This window comes from Carlito syrichta, unplaced genomic scaffold, assembly GCF_000164805.1.
Source record: "Carlito syrichta isolate Samal-C Ts95f unplaced genomic scaffold, Tarsius_syrichta-2.0.1 Scaffold307187, whole genome shotgun sequence".
Taxonomy (NCBI): domain Eukaryota; kingdom Metazoa; phylum Chordata; class Mammalia; order Primates; family Tarsiidae; genus Carlito; species Carlito syrichta.
Window position 1 is genome coordinate 93,475 of NW_007251283.1, and position 21,581 is coordinate 115,055.

General features: G+C 43.0%; 1 protein-coding gene across 7 annotated transcripts in view; it reads left to right on the top strand.

Moving 5' to 3' along the window:
* PPP2R5C (protein phosphatase 2 regulatory subunit B'gamma) overlaps positions 1–21,581 on the top strand; it is a 158,551-nt gene that overhangs the window by 74,316 nt on the left and 62,654 nt on the right. For all 7 annotated transcript variants that reach the window (XM_021715565.1, XM_008064075.1, XM_008064077.2 and 4 more), the window contains one exon: positions 16,298–16,497. In XM_021715565.1, coding sequence (XP_021571240.1) covers positions 16,429–16,497 — 69 coding nt within the window. In that variant the 5' untranslated portion in view covers positions 16,298–16,428. The remainder of the gene's footprint in view (positions 1–16,297; positions 16,498–21,581) is intronic.

Genomic DNA, 21,581 nt, shown 5'->3' on the forward strand with positions numbered 1-21,581 from the left:
TTTTTACTGTAGAGATGAGGTCTTGCTGCCTAGGCAGGTCTCGAACCCGTAGGCTCAGGCAATCCACTCACCTCAGCCTCCCAGAGGCATGGGATTACAGGCTGAGCCACCAGGCCCGGCTTGGGCCCTGAATTCTTATCTCCTTCAATCCAGGAAACTGTGAAAGGCAAATAACTGCTTCCCAGGTGGATGTTCCAGAATGTTTGGAGACGTAGGAAAGGAACCCCAGATAGAGGGCATATCCCTTTTAGGCTTCTGTTGTTGTTTCTTGGTCTTATAACTTCACTATTTTGCAAGTTCATTGCTACCACTAAACAGATTTTTTAAAAATATTTTTTCAAGCCTTTCTTGTTGTCCAGTGGGAAAGTTGGCTTTAACTTACTCTGTCATTACCAGAAGCAAAGTCCCTAGTAGTACAGAAAACTGACCTCGAGTCTTCAGACTCCAACCCGTCAGTTAGTGGTCACAGGTGGCCTCTTCATGGGCCGTCTGGACCCCCACTGAACAGGCACCTGTGGCCTCCCTGGCATGAGCCTTTGGGGCTTTGCCAGATCATGCCAGGTTGCTTCTCTGCCTTCCTACATCCACGCCAGTGTCCCGCCACCCCCTCTCCTGGGTGACCAGCCAGCCACCCTTCCCCGCCTTGAAGGTGTAAGCCCTTTACAAAATTCAGTGTCTTTTTAGTGAGATTTTAGAAGTAAGTAGGATTAGATAAATTTATTCCGTCCTCTATAATTATAAAGGAAAGCATTAATTGTGACATAGTTTTTAAAGAAAGAACACCATGAGAAGACTGATTTGATTTATTAATTGTAGCACACATGTACTGCATTTGAAATTTGTACAATTGAAATTGATATTGGCCGGGTTCGGTGGCTTAGCCTATAATCCCAGCATTTTGGGAGGCCAAGACGAGTGGATTAGCTGAGTCTATGGGTTTGAGACCAGCTTGGGCAACTTGGCGAAACCTCATCTCTACAAATCAAAAATTAGCTTGGACTTTTTCATTTTACAGTGAGCACATATGACTTTTCCAAAGGCAGAATTCTTCAGAAATAAGTAATACATGTTTATCATCACGTGTTAGTCATTAAGCACTAAGTTGTAGTTTCATGTGAAGGCCAGTGGTTACCTCTATGCAGACAGAAAGATTTCATTTATGGGCACAAGCCTTTTGGTCTTTATACGTTCTCCCTTGTAGTGTCCACCTTGCAAGTTATTCACCTAGATTTATATATGTGTGTATATCTCACTGTTCTTTCCTCTATTCCTGTTTAAAGAATCTGTTATATTTTCATTTTCCACCTCTCTAAGATTTGCTACTGGCTCTTGAGTTCCTGAAAGAAACATCTTTTCATAGTCTCATAGAACCAGAAAGAACCTCATTTATAAGATGTGGAAACAGGTCCACAAGGGTCAAGCAGCTGGTCACACCTAGTTAACATTGGTATCTCCTGCTGTCCTATTCTGCTTGCTACTTTCTGGTTTTTATCTGTCCTCTTCCCCATTTGATCTTCCAGCACTCACCCCACAAAAAACAAGAACAGGAAAAAACAAACAAAAAAACAGTTCTTCCATGATCTTTTATAAACCTGTCAAACATTAAGGCTATTTTTCCATTCAAATTTAGTTATGCCACAGATTGATAATGCTAAGATGTTCGTGACTTGTCAAAGAGATTGGCTCCCCCCATCCTCATGGGTGCATCTGTGATAATTGGATTTGGGGTTCATTCAGCCGCTTTCAGCCAACATTTAAGAAGCCATGATTGCACTGCCCTGTTGTACAAATAAGAACAGCAAAGCTCTGTTGCTGGGCTGTTGTCAAGACATACACATAATTGTGTTATGCAGAACCAGACACCATCGAATTGAGATTCCGCCTTTTGTTTGGTACAAATTTAGTTACTGAGTGCAGTGCATTAGTGGCCTGCTTGGAAATGCCTGGAGAGAATGGAAAATGGTGTTTCTGTTTCAGACATTTTTGAAGGCTAAGAGAGTAACAAGATTGAGTCATAGAAACTAAGTCGTTTGGCATATGATTAACATAAAACAAGTAACATTTATTGAGGGCACACTCTATTTCAGGGATTATACTAAGCACGTTACATTTCTTAATTCACGAGGACCCCAGTTAAAGAAGTTATTCCCATTTTCCAGTTGAGGAAACCAAGTCCTAAAGAGATCAACATTTCTGCCCAGGGTCACTAAAGTAGTAAGAGGTGGGATTCTAACCAACGGGTTTTGGCTTTCTGCCCAGGTTCCTAACGCCTTTGTTCTACTGCTACCTCCTGTCTTAGAGGCTTCACAAATATTTGCTAAATGGAGGATTCATAGTTCAAAATGAAGGGGCAGCTGTGTTAGTGATAGCCCCAAAGTGCCATGAGTAGATGTGGTTTAGTTTAACTATAAGATTTGGACCATAAAGAGCAAGTCTTAGGAAGTGTACTGTGTAAAGAGAAGTAGAATTTAGAGACTTGCACTTGGAAGTTTCCCCAAACGGCACCACCTTGGATTGCCAGGTTCATCTGTGACTCACAAGGTTTGAGCTTCAGCATTGGCTGGGCATGATAGTTCACACCTGTAATCCCAGCATTTTGGGAAGCCAAGGCAAGCAGATGGCTTGAACTCAGGAGTTTGAGGACAGCCCAGGCCTGAATGAGCCCTCATTTCTACCAAAAATATTTAAAAATTAGCTGGGCATGGTGGCATGTGCCTGTGGTCCCAGCTACTCGGGATGCTGAGGCAGAAGAATTGCCTGAGTCCCAGAGGTCAAGGCCACAGTGAGCCACAATCATGCCACTGCACTCCAGCGTGAGTGACAGAGACCACAACTCAAACAAAAATTAAAACAAATCAAAAACTTTCCAGTCTCAAACATAAAGAACATTCACGAGCAGAGACAGAGAGTTGCCCGTGGTTTCTGTTAAGGGGGTCCTTTGAGGCCAACTGGGGCAGTGGGGCCATGTCAAGGAGTGAGTGGCCATTATGGAGGTTGGTGTCATGCAGTCCCCTACAGGCCACGCAAGCTTCATCTGGAAGAGGGAGTACCTCTTTCAGAGACCACTGAGATGAGCTGGGCTTCTTGGGTTCCCCACTGACTTCTTGGCACCGCTCGGCATTCCTTGGAAACCAGCCTGCCGGCAATGTGCCACCTCATGCCACTCCTCTTGGAGAGTCTGGGTTTCTTCCCAGGTACAGGAGCAGCTCACGGAGGCCCTGGAAGGAGCCTTATGACACCAACGGGTTTCCGCCTCACCAAGCCCTTCTGCATCAAGGAAATCGGAGCATGTATGGACATACATACATCATCTGTTTCCCTTGCAGTCTGGGATCAAATGCATAGGAACGAATCGGCAGTCTTTCATCACTTCCCTAAACACTAGAGTGTTTTTGGCTGTAGGTGACATATTCCTCTCCAGTGGAAAAGTGAGCCTTTTAGTCAGCCTCTTGAATGACTGCTCACTGTGTTACAGTTGTGTGATTTAGGGAGCTTGATTTCACCAGCCCTTTCTGTAAAGTGAAGAGTGGCACTCGCAGTCAGAAACCAAGGTTCTGGGTACAGCTTGCCCCCCATGAGTTCCTGATACAGCAGGAAAGGGCGGTTGCACCAATGAGTTCCAGATGACTACCTTGCTAGTTGTTTTTGCTCTCCTGGCTGGTGAGCTGCCACCAGACTGTCCTGAAGAGATGGGAGTGAGCAGCGCTCCGGTGCTTGGCCCTCCTCAGAGTGTTCTGTGTGCTGTCTGTGGCTATCCAGACTTGCTGGTGTTGGGACATGTGGGGGTGTTGTACCGGGGAACTGTGTGTCACTGCTAATTACCACCCAAGTGAACTCCTGCGTGGCAGTCTGCTTATCTTCTGTCCCAGAATTACCCTGCAGATCATGTATCTGTATCCAGCCCTTCTCAGTTGCTCAGTGCTCTGAGAATAGTATGCTGCAGACACCTGGCACAGGTGGACACACCTGCTGTCCCCAGAGCCCCTCAGCTCGTAAGGGCAGTGATGGGAGGAATCATCTCCTACAGGAGGAGCCTTCCAGTCCTTCTCAATGTAGCCAAGAAGGACTCTCAGTGTTTTTATTGTAGCCAAGAAATTAATTAAAATCCTTCTACCGCCTAATCCAGTCAGGATGGCTATCATCAATAACTCAAAAAATAACATGCTGGAGAGGATGCAGCGAAAAGGGAACACATCTACACTGCTGGTGGGAGTGTAAACTAGTACAGCCTCTGTGGAAAAGTGTGGTGATTCCTAAAAGATCTAAAAATCGACCTTCCATATGACCCCACAATCCCCCCTACTGAGAATACCCAGAAGAACTCAAATCACTCTATAAAAAAAGATACCTGCTCACATATGTTTAGCGCAGCATTGTTCACAGTAGCAAGAACATGTAACCAACCATGCTGCCCATCAAAAGAGGACTGCATTTTTTTAAATGTACATAAACACGATGGAATATTATGCAGCCATAAAGAAGGACAAAATCATGAACTTCACAGCAACCTGGATGGACTTAGAGTCTATAATACTAGGTGATCTTTCACAGAAACAAAGAACTGAGTATCACATGTTCTCACTCATAAGCGGACCTTGAACAATTATCGTAATACTATAAGAAAAGAATTGGCAGTAGCGGGAAACTGCCAGGAGCGGGATGGGAAAGTGGGATTGGCAGTAGTGGGAATCTGCCTGGGGAAGGTGGGGCACATCTCATCAACAAGGGTACCTGCATAATGAACATTTGGAAACCTAACCCTGAATTGTACCCCACATCTTTAAAATAAAAGTAAAAAATCCTTCTCCTGATAATCTATTATCACTGAGACAGTCACCTAACAGTCTTAAGGAATGTAGAAGTTTTCCATGTACTTTTTGCTTCAGAATTGTTTCTCGCCCCTCTATGCTGGGTATTCCTCCGAGGGGTGGCACTTGCAGCTCAACCCAAGAGGTGCCCTGTGTGTGGGGGATGCCTGTTCCGGGGCGATGCCCTGCTGCTCCAGTCACCTTCTCTTGGCAGGAGGTAGGCTGCAGGAGTGTGGAGGTCACGGGTTGGGAGCCCCTGTGGTGGTGCTGGTGTTGGTGGTGGCATCATGCGTTGACAGGACGCAGTTGTTGAGCTCACGGACACTGAGCTAGAGGCTGGGGGTACGGCAGAGGCTAGAGAGGATGGAGGTGGAGGGCGCAGGGTCCCCCCTTCTCCACATTTCTCTCCAAACAACAGCCCTGAGCACAAAGACGAGGCCAAGTCCAGTACTGGAGACTAGGATGAGTCAGAGTCAGAAACCTGCAGGAATGTTTGTCCAAGCCTCCAAGTGGGGTGTGGGCCACACTCTGCCTTCACTGAGGGGACCTTTGAACACCTGAAGAACCTCAGAGTCGTTACTGATGGTATCTTCGTTGCTGTTAGCATCTTAAGAGTGATGAGGTGATGGCCAGGTGAGGTGGAGACTGGAACCCAGAACACATTACTACCAACACTGAATAATTAATTCGAGTCTTAGATGATGGAGCAGTGGGCATGTGGCGAGTGTAGAGGTCTGGCAACTCTTGAAGGGGCCTGACCACTCCAACACTGGCTTCTATCTGCCTTGCCTCCCCAGAGGGTAGATAAGTGCATGCACACAGTTCAGATTTCATGGTTCCTGGCATGCATCGTGGTACCTGTGTTGCCCTGTGACCCCCGATTCCCAGGTTGCCTCTGCAAGACTGTCACTCTAGGTAGCAGCCCAGGGCTCTGCAGGTCCTGCCATATAGTCCCTCAAGGCTTATCTGACCGTGCCCTTCACCGATCCTTCCTGCTGCCAGCCCTGGGCCAGGTATCATATGTGAGAAAAGCCCAAGACTTGTAGCAGGAGAACTCGTGTGCGAAAGGCAGCACCCATACCTCTGAGACTGCGGAGAAACGAAAGAAAGAACATGAAACAAAGACTGAAAATCATATGTATTTTCAGTGTATCTTTTTTATACCTCTATACTGTTTTGTTTGTAACATACTGAAAGTTCTGGAATCTGCCTTTGGCAGTCTCTCTGTCAAATGTAATATGAGCTGTTATTTTTGCTGAGATGGTACCTGCCCTGGTTGTTTAGATTCATGAGCTACTGTGTTGCCGGAGCTCCTGTCCACCAGGGGCATAGCATTATTTAATATTTAATATTTCACCGGAAATGCTGGTCATAGCATTATTTAATATTTAATATTTCACCCTTCACCAAGGGTGTTGAATGTACCAGTTTGTATCCTGAGTGTCTAACTTTGTGGAGGCTTTCTAGAACTAGATTCTCAAGTAGGGAGGATTGTCTGTATCAACAGGTAATGCTGAGTTGAATTTATATCTTTACTCCTAGGAGCTTGTTTGACCTGTCTTAACCTTTCGGTATAAAAAAGCCAAGTCTTCCAACTCAGCTAACATCATTGAAGTTCTCTCGTGCCACCTGTACAGCACTGGGGACACATTCTGAATATGTGTGTGTGTCCACAAGAGAGTTTATATTTATGGCTTGAGGAACCTAAGACTTAGAATAATTTCATGACTTTACCATGTTCTGATTTAGTAGAATCTAGACTAGAAATCAGTGTTTCTTCCATGTAACTTCTTCACTGAAAATTTTACTTACCTAAGAGTTTTTCTCAAAAAACCAGTCTTATTTTCTGAAGAAAACCCTTTTCTTATCTGACCTCACTGCATCTGGTCACCCCTCCACCCCACTCTGCCCTTCCCCACCCATTCCCTGGTAGAGGCTGCCAGATTTCATGGGTGAAAAACATTAATGAACTAGAACTTGGCTTCAACCACTGCTGTTTGATATGAAAATATCTATCTTATTAAATTACACTGTAATTTCATGAGAAAGGGGTGATGGCTGAGGGTTGGTAGCCAAAAGTTGTGAGGAAAGTGAATACTACCCCTTTTTGTATGCAAATTGAGGCAGGCTAACAAATCAGAAAAACTCAAAGGGAGGATCCCCTCTGGTTAAGGTAGGAGCAGCTCAAGTTTGTGAGGGAACCCCAGAGTTAGTAAGTCTTTTTCTATAGAAAGAAGGATGTAAACTTGGTAGATGTGTCTAACAAAGCTGAATAAACCACAGAACTGGAATTTGAAAAGAGAGCTTTCATAGTGGATTATGAGCTACAGGCTGTCTCCATCCAAGCATGTTTAAAACAAGAGTGTTAGGGCAGAAACTACAAGCCAGCCTCACATTACCAAGTTGATGTCCTTACTCGTTCAGCTGGTAGTCCTTTCATTTTGCCCAAATTCCACCACAGATGGAAGGACATTTCAGTATCCTGGTGACAGGAAAGACTGCTAGCCACCTCGCCGTGGTTTCTCATGGAGCACCACCAGCAAAACACAGTTGCAGGTAGACAGCAGGCTTGAACGGATGGATGCTAAGGCTGGGGACAGCGTCTTTTGGAGTTCTTTTACTTCATGTGACCAGATAGTTACTTATTAACACCTCTATTTTGAGTAGTACAGATAGACCTTGAGGAGGCAGGAGACATTGGTTATATTTGAATGAAATAGAACCCATTCAGAAACCTGAGCAGAGACACAATATGTATAAGGAAGTTAAACCACCATATCTCGTCAAATCTAAGACATGGCCAGGCACAGTGGCTTGCACTTGTGATCCCAGCACTTTGAGAGGCCAAGGCACAAGAATTGCTTGAGCCAGGAGTTCGAGACCAGCCTGGAAATACAGTGAAACATCATTTCACAAAAAAAAAAAAAAATCAAAAAATTAGCTGGACATGGTGGTACGTGCGCAGTCTTGTTGCCATTTGGGGTGCAGTATGATGCTCTGTGGATTCTTTAGCTTACCATAGAAAAGCATTTCAGAGTGAGCCCAAGTATAGTTTAAAAGGGAATTTATTAGAAACAAGAGGAGGTGTGCCCAGCAGGCATGGGCATCTTAAGAGAAAGAATACATCTTTGCTTTTGACAAAAAGCTTGATATACCTTTACAATGATTTTTTTTTTTTGACTTGGAGTCTCACTCCATTGCCCAGGTTGGCATGCAGTGGCACACTCACGGCCACTCCAGCATTGACCTGCTGGGCTCCAGCGATCCTTCTGCATAGCCAGAACTACAGGCGCGCTACCACACCCGGCTAATTTTTGATTTATTGTAGCGATGAGGTCTTGCCAAGTTGCCCTGGCTGATCTCAAACCCACAGTCTCAGGCAATCCACTTGCCTCAGCCTCCCAAAGTGCTGGGATTACAGGCTGAGCCACTGAGCCAGCCTACAATGATTATTATGCTAACCATAAGCAAAAGGGCGGGCTGCAAGTATCTGGTCCCAAGTTTTGATTACCACCTCTCCAACTTTGTTTAGTTAAGGTGGATGGGCTTTTTCTGAACTTGCATTTGTCTTTGACAGGAAACTTGATAGACTTTTACAACAATTGTTATGCTAACCATGAACTGAAAAGGTGGGCTGTGCTGAAAAGTCTACATTCCAGCCCCATATGGTGGTCAGGTCTGCTGTACCAATAAGAAAAATGTCTAAACTCTTATCCTATTTTAAAACTACCTACGAGAAATGTATCTGACTATGTATAACCTCTACTGAATAACCTGCCTCAATCTCAGCTACTCAGGAGGCTGAGGCAGAAAGATCACCTGAGCTCAGGAGGTCAAGGTTGCAGAGAGCCATGATCAAGCCCCTGCACTCCATCCTGGGCAACATAGTGAGATTCCTGACTCAAAAAACAAAACAAAACAAAAGTAAGACACTACTGATAGTAGGTTATCCATTTTTAAAAGCATTACCAAGAAAGATAAAGTAAAAGATGCAACTTGATTTTAGAGACATTAATATGGAATATTGTACAGATTAGAATGGGTGAAATAGGATACTTACACTTTGAAATTAAGAAAGAATTGTTTTAAGTTTCAGAAGTCATCAGTCAAGCTAAGAACAGTTTCAGAGAATTAATTCAATTTGACATTATGTAGGTGCTAAGGGTCAGGGTAGAAGTTGGTCTCGTCTACTCATATGTAGAGAAGTGAATATTTCATTGGTACGTCTGCTTATCGTGCTTTCAAACTGTCCAGGTTGGGATTCATAGAGTAAGAGATCATCATCACCAAAATGTATGGCCTGCCAGGGCAGCCCCTGGAGCAGAGTTCTGGTGTCATGCCTGGTAAGAGCTGGAGGCTGCTTCCAGGCACTGTCGCTGGGGCTCTTCTCTGGAGTAGAGTGTTCCACTTGGGCAGCGTCATCTCAGTTCATCTGTCTCTCCTGAGCCGAGACCAGATCGGGTCGCTGATCTATATAAAAATCCTCTGTGATTCAAATCTCTCTTCCCACAGATTTTTCTATCAAAGTACCTCTGACTGCAGCGATTCCAGACAGGAAAATGCCTATGAGGAGCAGTTTTTTTGAAGAGCTGGGTTTTATCTTAGAAGTGTATGTCGGCATTGCACTCTGTTCTGATACGTGCGACATTATTTTAATCTAAATATGTTTTAAATTCTGGTACCTCTCAGTTAAATTACCTGCATTTGTTACCCCTCAGATTGATCTGCTCGTTCAGCAGATATCTGAAGTCCCATTATGCGCTGGCCAGTTTTAGGTGCTAAAGATAAAATGGTGAACAAGACTAAGTCCCTCCTCTGTGAACATCTAGAATTAAGTACCCAGTATGACTAATGTAGGGAATGTAAAATGTCATCAGTGTTATCCTCTTAAGGGACTGTCTTTTTGAAGCAAATTGGTTTTCCAGGAAAATGCCCCCTGTTTAATTTGTCCCGTAACTTTAAACCCCCCTGATTTGAGAAGTGGGCACCTCTAGATAGTCTCCCCACTTGGTGTGGCCTTCAGAGCCTCCTCAGCAGGCCTCGTCCTCTCTTCGGTGAGCCTTCATCTCAGCCTCCTCACAATAGAATTGGTTGCTCCCTCCCTGGGTCCCCGTAGCATCTTCTGCCGTCTCCATTACAACGCTTCTCACTTCTCCCATATTTTAGTTGTTTTTCTTTTAGATTAAGTGTTGTGTTTAATTCATGTCTCTGTCCTCAGTCTCTTGCAGTGCCTGGCATGTATGTGTTGGTGCATTATTAAATGACTTCTTGATGGCATAGGCTGCGTTCTCAAAGTTGGGGCTACTCTGAGACCTCAGTTCTCACATCCCAGTCGCTCCCCACAGATGATTTAGATCCGATAAGTCATACCACAGTTTTTATTTGATACATTTGGGATCCTAATTGCTGATCTTATCTTTGAGAGAGAGAGAGAGAGAGAGAGAGAGAGAATGAGACCAGGCATGGTGCCTCACACCTGTAATCCCAGCACTTTGGGAGGCTAAGGTGGAAGGATTGCTTGAGCCCCGAAGATTGAGACCAGCTTGAGCAACTTAGCAAGGCCTTCTTGTCTCTACAAAAAAAATCAAAAAATTAGCCAGACATGGTGGTGCATGCCTGTAGTCTCAGCTACTTGGGAAGCTGAGGTGGAAGAATCACCTGACCAGGAGGTCAATGATGTGGGGGGAGCCATAATCATGCCACTGCGCTCCAACCTGGACGACAGAGTGAGACACTGTCCCTAAAAAAAAAGAGAGAGTGTGAGGCCAGGCACAGTGCCTCATGCCTGTAATTCTCGCACGTGGGAGGTGGAGGTGGGAGAATCACTTGAGCCCAGGAATTCAAGACCAACCTGGACAACATAGTGAGACCTTGTCTCTATGAAAAATTGAAAAAAACTTAGCCAGCTTTGGTTGCATGCGCCTGTAGTCCCAGCTTCTCAGGAGGCTGTTGCAGAAGGATCACTGGAGCCCAGAAGTTGGAGGCTGCAGTGAATAGTGATCATGCCACTATACTCCAGCCTGGATGACAGTGAGACACTGCCTCGGGAAAAAGTAAATAAATAAGTGAGAAAGACAGAAACTTTATATAAATAGAAGAAAAATAGAGATCACTTAGATGTTTATCTTAATTGGGAAGTTTTTTTATTAAAACAAAATTTATTGCTTAAATTCTTCAATACTGAATACTGTGCAGAGAAACATTAGGAGATGTGCTAGCATCTTGTCTGTGCATGTGTACTTTCCTGTCCCAACTAGATGGAGGTTAGTTTAGAGGTTGTCAGTTTTGACTCGTCTAAAGCCATGTTGGGAACAACTGACATCCAGGCCCGGAGTGCATGTCCGGAGCAGCCTGGGGACACTTCAGTCGACAACAGCAGTCACCTTTGGGAGGAGAGAGGGAGACCAGAGGACGGGTGTGAGAAGGAGCCTCCACTCATCACGTGCTTTTGATTTTTCTTTTCTTTTCGTTTTTTCCCATATGCATGTATTCTTTAACCTTTTTTATTTGAAATATAGCTTGCATACAGAGCATATAAAACAAATGTAAAGTATAGTGAATAATGATAAAGCAAAGACCCATATGACCACCACCCAGACCTGGCACCCTGAACGCTCTCAGTGGGTCTTTTATAGTTTCAGGGCTGCCTGTTTCTGTATTTTATATGAATGAAACCATACTAAGTAGATGCTTTTCATCTGCCTCTTTCACACAACAGTGTTGTGTAAGATTCCTCCATCTCGTGTGCAGCTGTGCTTCATTCGTCTCCATAATTTTGGAATAGTGTATATACCGCATTGTACTTCTCTGATCCACTGCTAACAGACACGTGGTTGTTTCTGGTTTGGGCTGTTAGGACAGTCTGCTGTGGGCATCCCCTGCCTCTTTGGTGGTGCACATGTGAGTGTCGTGAAGCTGTGTTCCAGGAGCACCGATCCAACTCATGTGTCAGCACCACGACCAACACACCACCCTACACCCACAAGTCCTCACGGCACTCCTTAATACTGCCAGGCTCCTGGGTGTCCAGTGGTATCTCATACTGGCTTGAATTTGCATTTATTTGCTTATTACTGACTGTGATGATCCTTTTGTATGTGATTAGCCATTTGATATACGTGGTGAAGAACCTGGTCTGAAGAAAAGTCTTCTTTTGCTTATTTTTCTGTTGGCACTCTGAATTTTTCTTACTGATTCATTGGAAATGTTTATATCTTCTGGTTATGAGTCTGTTGGTTATATGTGTTCAAATAGTTCTGTGACTTGCCTTTTCATTCTTGGTGGCGTCTTGATGAAAAAAATGTTTGATTTTAATATAGTTCAAGTGGCCAGTTTTGGTGGCTCATACCTATAATGCCAACACTTTGGTGGGCTGAGGTGGGGAGGATTGCTTGAGCTCAGGAGTTTGAGAGTAGCCTGAGCAACATAGTGAGCCCTCATCTCTACAAAAAATTTAAAAATTGACCAGGCCTGGTAGCTCGTGCCTTCAGTTCTAGCTTCTTGGGAGGCTGAGGCAGGAAGATCGCCTGAGCCCTGGAGATCAAGACTGTGGTGATCTTGTGATCATGCCACTGCACTCCAGTCTGGAGACAGAGTGAGACCCCAACTCAAAAAACAACACACACACATTCTCAGTGATCAGTCTTTTAAAGGAGAAGCCGAGAGTTTGCATGTGCGTGATCTGAATTCATAATGAATTTTAATGATTACTGGTTTTTTGTGTCTAAAGAAATCCTTCTCTACATAAGACATTCTTCTCTCTGTCTTTTTAAGCATTAGAGTGTTTTTGTTTTTTTGGAGTCGGAGTCTCACTCTGTTGCCAAGGCTGGAGTGCAGTAGCACGCTCACGGCCGCCACAGCCTCAACCTGTTGGCTCAGGAGATCCTTCCACCTCAGCCTTCCAAATAGCTGGAACTACAAGCGCACACTACCACACATAGCTAATTTTTTTATTTATTGTAGAGATGAGGTCTCACCAAGTTGCCCAGGCTGGTCTCCAATCCTTGGACTCAGGCAATCCTCTGAACCACCACCTCCCAAAATGCTGGGATTACAGGCATGAGCCACCACGCCTGGCAAGCATTAGAGTTTTGCCTTTCAGTTTTGTCTGTAACCCACAAGGTGTTTGTGTGTATAATTTGATCCAATTTTCTTCCTTTCTTTTTCTTTTCCCTTTTTAAAATTTTTTCTTTTCTTTTCTTTTTCTTTTTTTTTTTTTTGTCCCTGTGTACCTAGTTGTCCCAGCACCACATGCTGAAAGACTGACCTTTCTTCACTGATCCGCAGTCTGGTTCTGTCACACATTAAGTGTCCATTTATGCACAAGCCTGTCTCTGGGCTCTGTTCTCTGTGACAGCACAGAGCTTGGCTGCTTTTCCTAATAGAGCTTTGCAGGAAGACTTGATTTGTGGAATAGCAAGTCCTCCAGCTTTGTTCATCTCCTGGGTGTCTTGGTTGGTGTTGACCTTTTGCATTTTCACATACATTTTAGAATTTATTTATGCAGGCCAACAGAAGTGTCTTGGGATATGGAGTAGGCTAGCATTGAATGCATCGGTCAGTGTCATCCACAGACTCCTAGAGCAGGTGTCAGATTCAGCAGTGAGCTGGAGAAAGCTCCCTCTGAGAAGGGGAGAGGTGAAGGGCCTCTCATTGCTCCTTTCAGTATCGCTGGGGCAAGAAAGAAAAGACTTGCAGGTGAAAGGAGAAGCCGAGAGTTTGCATGTGCGTGATCAGAATTCATAAGAGTTCAGCCAGATGTAATAGAAGTTTGAAAATTAAATCTTTTTAAAGATACCATTTACAATAGAATCAAAACATATAAATACCTAAGAGTAAATCTAAAAATCAATGTTTAGCACGTTTTTAGAAGAAAATTACAAGACTTTACTCAGAGACATTTGACAACTTGAGTCATTGGAAAGAGATTCCTTGTTGGTAGCTTGGAAGACTCAGTATTTCCAAGGCTTTGGTTCTCCCCAGATCTGTCTGGACAACATAAAGAGCCATGCATAGAGAAAACATGAAGAGGGACGAGGTGAAGAAACCGCAACCAGATACTAAGTCTTCCAGGGTTCTATGAACTCAGAATGCACGTGGTACAGGCGAGGCAGCAGCCGATAGGAGAGAGCCCTGCCTGCACAGATGCTGATCTAGGACAGAGGAGACGCCAGAAGCCATGGGGGAAATGGTCATTTCAAAATGGCACATGGATTTTCTCTTTAAAGACAAAATAGTACTGCTGAACTCTTGTTTTCTTAGTGGAGGTAGCTTATCATCTGTATGGGACATAAGAACTGAGTGGAAGTTAGTACATATTAATGAAGAATCCCAAATTTGCTTCAAATTGTTGCAGTTGAATTCAACTTCATTCCTCCTCATTTTGTACCAAGAATAAATAGATTCAAAAGACAAGACGGCTCTGTAGCTAAAGATTTGACTCCTTTCTTTGGAGAGTTCGCGTGTTTGTTTCCGTCCTGCAGGAAATCTCTCTTGGCTGTGGGCGCACAACATGCATAGACCCCCAGAGGACTGTGCATTTAAGAAAGCTGCATGGGGCTGGGCTCGGTAGCTCAGCCTGTAATCCCGCGCTTTTGGGAGGCTGAGGTGAGTGGATTACCTGAGCCCGCGGGTTCGAGACCCGCTTGGGCAACTTGGTCAGACCTCATCTCTACAATAAATAAATAAAAGAAAGAAAGAAAGCTGCATGGGCCAGGTGCTGTGGTTCACACTTGTAATCTCAGCACTTTGGGAAGCTGAAGCGGGAGGATCGCCTGAGCCCAGGAGTTCAAGACCAGCCTAAGCAACATAGTGAACATGCATCCCTACAAAAAGTCAAAAAACTAGCCAGGCATGTACTCCCAAGCTGTGTGTGCCTGTACTCCCAGCTACTTGGCAGGCTAAGGCGGGGGCATAACCTGAACCCAGGAGGTCAAGGCTGCAGTGAGCCATGATCCTGCCACTGCACTCCCACGTGGGCAATAGAGTGAGACCCCAACTCAAAAAAACAAAGGTAGGATCCTTGAACGCTCTGCTGAAGTTACTTAGTAAGTATTCTAGTTCCTTGCAACTCTGCTGGGCTCTGGAGATCCTTCCACCTCAGCCTTCCAAGTAGCCGGAACTACAGGCACAGGCTACCGTGCCCGGATAATTTTTTTTTTTTTATTTACTATAGAAGCAAAGTCTCACCAAGTTTCCCAGGCTGGTCTCAGCCCTGCAGGCTCAGGCAATACCCTCGCCTCGGCCTCACAAAGTACTGGAATTACAGACTGAACCACCAAACCCAGCCGAGATCATGTTTTTAAAGGATTTAACTGGCCACTTCCTAGAAACCAGGCTGTGAGTGGGTCCTGAATGCGGGGGAAGAGAGACAAGGTTACTGTTATGGGTAAATGCAAGCTGAGTCCTCAGTAGTGCCAAGAATGTGAAAATGTCAGGCAGTTCCTAATATACAGACTGTGACAACAAATATGAACTTATTTTAAGTAATCCTGACATGTTTAGGGTATGAACAAAGGTATTAGAGTCTTTGAGAATTGAAGGCAAGCAGGGAGGTGATTCCGAAAATGAACCCTTTCCATTGAAAAAGGCTGGATATTTGAATGTTAAGAGTTGTGAACATTGTAATGACTGTTACTCTTTTCAGATGACTGGGACAGTCACTGAGTGTTCAGAAATCAAGTTTTTGTTCTCATGGTCTCTTAAGTGTCCTGTAGAAAAAAGTGTCAATATGTATAAGCACTCATTAAATAATAGTTATTGTTTCTAATTGCTGTCGTCATCAGCAAGTCATCATGTGTGATGTGTTGACTGTAGACCAGACTGAGGAAAGCAGTGTACTTGGTGAGACACTAGGGTGGTGACTTTTTGGATGTTTGTAAGTAACAACTGGTTTTGACGATCTTCAAACTGATGCCAGTTGCTCTACTTAGCTAGCCAGAGTAGACAACCACTTATGTCCATCCCCTGTTGTAAGTTTAGAGCCAACAGGCAGACATAAGGAAGCATCCCCACAAAGCATCCCTGCATGATCGTCTTCTCCTTGTCTGTACCTACATTCTGCAGTTATCACTTGGTGTAATGTATCCATGCCCTTTACCCCAGACTAGGACTTTCTTGTTTGCCTCTTGTTCCATTGCCTAACACAGTGCCTGGCATGTGATAATTGGTGCCCAGACAGTATTTGTTGAATGAATGCACTTAGGTAGAATTTATTTTGAATTGTATTCCTGATAAGTCTTGAAAGAGTTAAAATGCATAGGAGCGTCATCATACTAAACATGTGATCTGAGCAGTGACTAGCTGATTTATTTCATTTCATTTTCTTTAAGGAATATTTGACCCTACCCCATCTCTTTTCTTTTTTCTTTTTTTTTTTTTTCGAATTCTATTAATTCAAAATAGAAAATAGAAAAAAGCTTAAAAATGTTTCACAGAAACCTTGGGTTAAGCATTTTTGTGATCAGTATACTTTGCTTTCTGCTTTTCAGATGTTCCTCCTGCTGATCAAGAGAAGCTTTTTATTCAGAAGTTACGTCAGTGTTGTGTCCTCTTTGACTTTGTTTCCGATCCACTAAGTGACCTAAAGTGGAAGGAAGTAAAACGAGCCGCTTTAAGTGAAATGGTAGAATATATCACCCATAATCGGAATGTGATCACAGAGCCTATTTACCCAGAAGTAGTCCATATGGTAAGTGATAACGGTTTAACCAGTATGTCCCAACCCTGATTTACAAACAGGGCAAACTGAGACTAACATGCTACTCAGGAAAAACACCCTTTTGTTCCAACGTTTGTGCTTGTATTAGAAGAATGAAAATTTTCTTGGTGGTATATCCTGAATTATAGTGATATTGATAGTAAGGGAAATCAGTTGCCTTCTAGGGACTAGTCTAAGTGCTTTACATTTATTAACTCATTGACTCCTCACCACTACCCTATGGGGTAGAAATGTTAAAACCTGTATTTGTATTTATTGTTTTATCCTCTTTAACTTTCTTTTTTTTAACATATTTAACATCATTATTGTTGTGCCCTTAAATAGCTCAGAAGTAAACATTTTGTCTATACATGTGCAGGAAAATTCTAATAATGGGGTGAAGTTAAAATATTGACTGGACCAAACTGGTGTCAGAACAGTCTATACTGATTGGCTGAGAAGGCCTCCATCTGTCTATGCTGGGATTAGTACAGCCCATGCTGATTGGCTGAGAAGGCCTCCATCTGTCAACACTGGTGTCAGGACAGTGTGTCCTGATTGGCTGAGATAGCCTACCATCTTGCAGTTAATTCACTGCTTGTTTTATTCAGCCCTAAACCTCAGTCCTCTGAAGTCTCATACTTTACAGCCTATTCCGTGGTCATTTGCAGCTATTCTTACTGTATCCCATTGTGACCTCAGTCAGTACCACCTGAAACATTTTATGCAGTGCTATTACCAAAAATCTTATTGTTTAGCATGAACTCCAGTTTTTTTAAATTGTTGATATTTTGTCTGCCTTTGAATTTAATACTCTCCCTACACACACACTTATTGGGGAGTGGTTGTGGCTTAATATAAAATTTTAAATCCTGATTTTCATTGAATTGTTTCTTAAGTTACTGATTTTTTTCCCCCAAAGCTATATATTCAGAACTAACTAGATTAGTTGACTTAAAATACTTTCATTTTTTTCTTTAGTATGTTTGCTATGGAAAAATTAGATGACAGCAGTGTTCTTTTTTGTAGTTCAGCCTACTATGTCAGAAGTTAAAATCAGCTTGACTGTTTTAATTTATTGTTGTTAACTATTGAAGTTCAGCATTTACCAGTGTGACTGCCATGTGTCAGGGGTGTGTGGGTTTCTCCCTGAGACTTGTGCCTGAAGAATGATTATAGGTGTAAACCAAGCAGAGAATAAATATCCTAAGACCTTACCTGTTCAGACTGAAGACATTTGGGGAATATATTGTTTTCTTTCTTTAATCTCAGCTCTGAGTTACTTTGGAAAGTGACTTCCACCCTAAAATTATAAAGAAAAATCTCTGATATTTTCTTCTAATACTTGCATTATTTTGTTCTTCACATCACATTTTATAATCCTCTTTTTTCTTTAAAAAAATTTTTTTTTTTTTTTAGTTTGAGTCTCTCTGTCACCCAAGCTGGAGTGCAGTGGCACCTGCTGGGCTCAGGTGATCCTTCCACCTCAGCCTTCCAAGTAGCTGAAACTATAGGGGTGCTCTACCATGCCCAGCTTTTTTTTTTTTTTTTTTAATTTATTGTAGAGATGAGGTCTTGCCAAATTGCCCAGGCTGGTCTCAAACCTGTGGGCTCAGGCAGTCCTCTCACCTCAGCCTCCCAAAGTGCTGGGATTATAGGCATGAGTCACCACGCCCAGTTTAAAAAATTTTTTTTAGCTATTATGAATGCATAGTAGTTCTATGTATTTATGGGGTGCATGTGATACTTAGATATTAATACAAGCATTCAATGTGTAATGATCAAATCAGGGTAATTGGGATATCTGTCACCTCAAGCATTTGTCATTTATTTGTGTTAGGAACATTCCAGTTCCACTCTTCCAGTTATTTTGAAATATACTATAAATTACTGTTAGCTATAGTCACCCTATGTAATCCTCTTAGAACTTTTTTTAATGGTATGAGTTAGGGGTAGAACTTATTTTTTTTTTTTTGAGTTGATGTCTTACTCTGTCATCCAGGCTGGGGTGCAGTGACACAATCACAGCTCATCACCTGTGAGATCAAACTCCATGGCTCAGGTCATCCCTCGCCTCAGCCTTCCAAGTAGCTGGGACTACAGATATGCACTACCATGCACACCTGACTTTTTAATTTTTTTGTAGAGACAAGGTCTTGCTATGTTACCTAGGCTGACCTCAAGCTCCTGGGCTCAAGTGGTCCTCCTGCCTCAGCTCCCAAAGTGCTGGGATTACAGGCATGAGCCACTGTGCCTGGTCCATTTTTTAAAAAATTGATTCCCTTCTAAAGTTATTGAAAAATCATCTGTTCCTACATCATGTATTGAATATTCCATATAAGTATATAAATTCATTTATATACATGTATATAAATCCATTGTATGTTAAATTTAAATATATGGGAGTGTTTTTATTTTTTTTTTTATTTTTTTTATTTTTATTTTTTTAGTTGGAGTCTCTGTCGCTCAGACTGGAGTGCAGTGGCCGCTCCCAGCCACCACAGCCTCGACCTGCTGGGCTCCGGCGATCCTTCCGCCTCAGCCTTCCAAGTAGCCAGAACTACAGGCACGCGCTACCATGTCCGGCTAGTTTTTTATTTATTTTAGAGATGAGGTCTCGCCAAGTTGCCCAGGCGGGTCACAATTTATTTTTATTTTTAAGGAGTCTTGGCTGCCAGCAGTCTCTGATTCCCACTCTTTAACCTGAGAGGGAAGTCTGCAGAGAATGACTAGATTCCAGTCGGCCTGGCTGGGGTCAGATGCCCACCCGTGACTGAGTGTGCTCCCGGCTGCTTGAATCAGTCTCATTTGTATTTCACGGATTACCAGAACCACTTAGGATACTTAAAAGCCCTTGAGGCTGTAGCTGTTTTTTTAGATTAAATAATCATTACCTTTCCTCTCCCTGTTATAATTGTTTCCTAACTAGATTTTCCTCCCTCTGTCTTAACTCGGTTCCCCACCCTGAACTTCAAGCCAGGCTCCAGAGTGCTGCTCAGCTCACTCCTGAGCACTTCACACAGATGATTCCCGAGCATCCACTGTGGGCCAGGCACTCTTTGGGGTGAGGAAATAGAGTGTGGACACGTTTTCTGCCTTCCTGAAGCTTTCTTTTTATGGGGGAGACAAGCATAAAGTAAACCAACCAGTAATATGTCATTTTAGCTTATGGTGACGCAATGAAGAAAGGGAATCCAGGTTGAGTGGATAGTGTTGCAAGGCCAGAAGTGTGATTCCTGCCCTGTGCCCACAAAGGCGGGAAGAAGATCAGAGTGAAAACTTCTACGTGATGAATTACATTGTCTGGTGACGTAGGTGCCATGAGATCTGTAGTCTTTCTGTAGTCACTGAGAGCAGAAGACAGGTCATTTTTTTTTTTCAACCTTCTGCTCTGACTTGATATAAGCTCAGGACATAGCGTTTTCCTAACATTTGTCTGCAGCTTTTGGGGTAGAATAGAAGGTATGGCTGACTGGATTTTTGGTTTATTAGTTGTTGCTGTTTCATTTGCTTTATAGATGGCATTGACAAAAGGTACCATGAAAGAAGGAAGCATGTGCAGTGGCGGCGAAGGGGCGGGGTACCTGGCTGTGGCTTGTGACCCTTCAGAACTAGAGTGTCAGGAACTCAGGCAGCCAGTACAGGCCAGTGTGCCAGTCATACCTGGGCCTGGCGCAGAAAAGAGCCCAGCCTCTGTGTGGTTCCATTTTGATGAGAGGCTCCACAACTCAGAGTCCCATGCACTCAGCACTCAAGTAGCGTTAGCCACCGTGCTTGAGTACTGCCTGTGTTCTGTTGGCTTTTTTTTTGTGGAGGGAGGAGTTGGTCATAGTATTTTTAGAGACATTAATTTCCACTTGTTTTGAAGAATTCAGATCCCTGTAGATGGTAGTACTAATGCTGCCATTTTTAAGTATATTGCTTGTTAGACTAGACTACTCTATGGTTTTTTTAGCAGATTTATTGAGCTATTATTCACATACCTTACAATTCATCCATTTCAAATGCAGGATTCAATGATTTATAATATGACTATGGGATTGTACAACCGTTATCACATCTAATTTTAAAACACTTTCATCCCCCTGAAAATAACTCCATACTCATGGGTAGTCACTGCCATTCTTTCCTGTTCTCTCACCCCCCTCCCTCAAGCCTAAGCAACCACTGATGTACTTTCTGTCTCTGTGAATTTGCTGTTTCTGGACATTTCATATAAATGGAATTAAACATTAGGTAGTCTCAGAGTTTTCAAGGTTCATCCATGCTGTAGCATATATCAGTACTTCACTCCTTTTCAGTGCTCAGTAATATTCTGTTATACAGATATGCCACATTTTGCTTATCCAGTCATCTGTTGATAGACATTGGGTTATTTTCAGTTTGGGGCTGTTATGAACATTCATATATAAGCTTTTGTGTGAATGTATGTTTCACTTCTCTTGGGTACGTACCTGGGAGTGGAGTTGCTGGCTCACCTGGTAACTAACATCTTGAAGAGCTGCCAGACTGTTCTCCAAGTATTTGTACCATTTTACATTCCTGTCAGCAGTGTCAGACAGTTCCAGTTTCTCCATATCTTCAACATCTGTTACTTCTGTCTTTTTTATTCTAGCCATCATACTGGGTGTCAGGTATATTTCATTATGGTTTTCATTTGCGATTCCCTGACAACTGATCTGTTGAGCATCTTTTCATGTGTGCTGTGTCTTTTTCTAGACTTTAGTCCTAGAAACTTAACAGATCATCTAGCCTGAGCCTTTTTTTCCCTCCAAATAAAAAAGCCCCTTTTATTCAGGGAGATGAGAGTGAAAGGAAGGATCAATTCAGTAGAAGCAACTCTTGGCATTTCGTTTCTCAGGCCTAAATTGCATAAGCTCCATTATTAATTTTAGTCATATTTTAAATGTAACCATCCATCTGGGTTTTGTTTTAATTAAATTATCTAGTTAACCTGTTTCTCAGGCATGGACATTTTTCAGATAGTCACAATATCAGTAGCTAAATCAACTAACTGTTGCTTTTAAGAAATTCAAAGTAATAAAAATGCTTTGTTAACAATATTTATTTGTTTG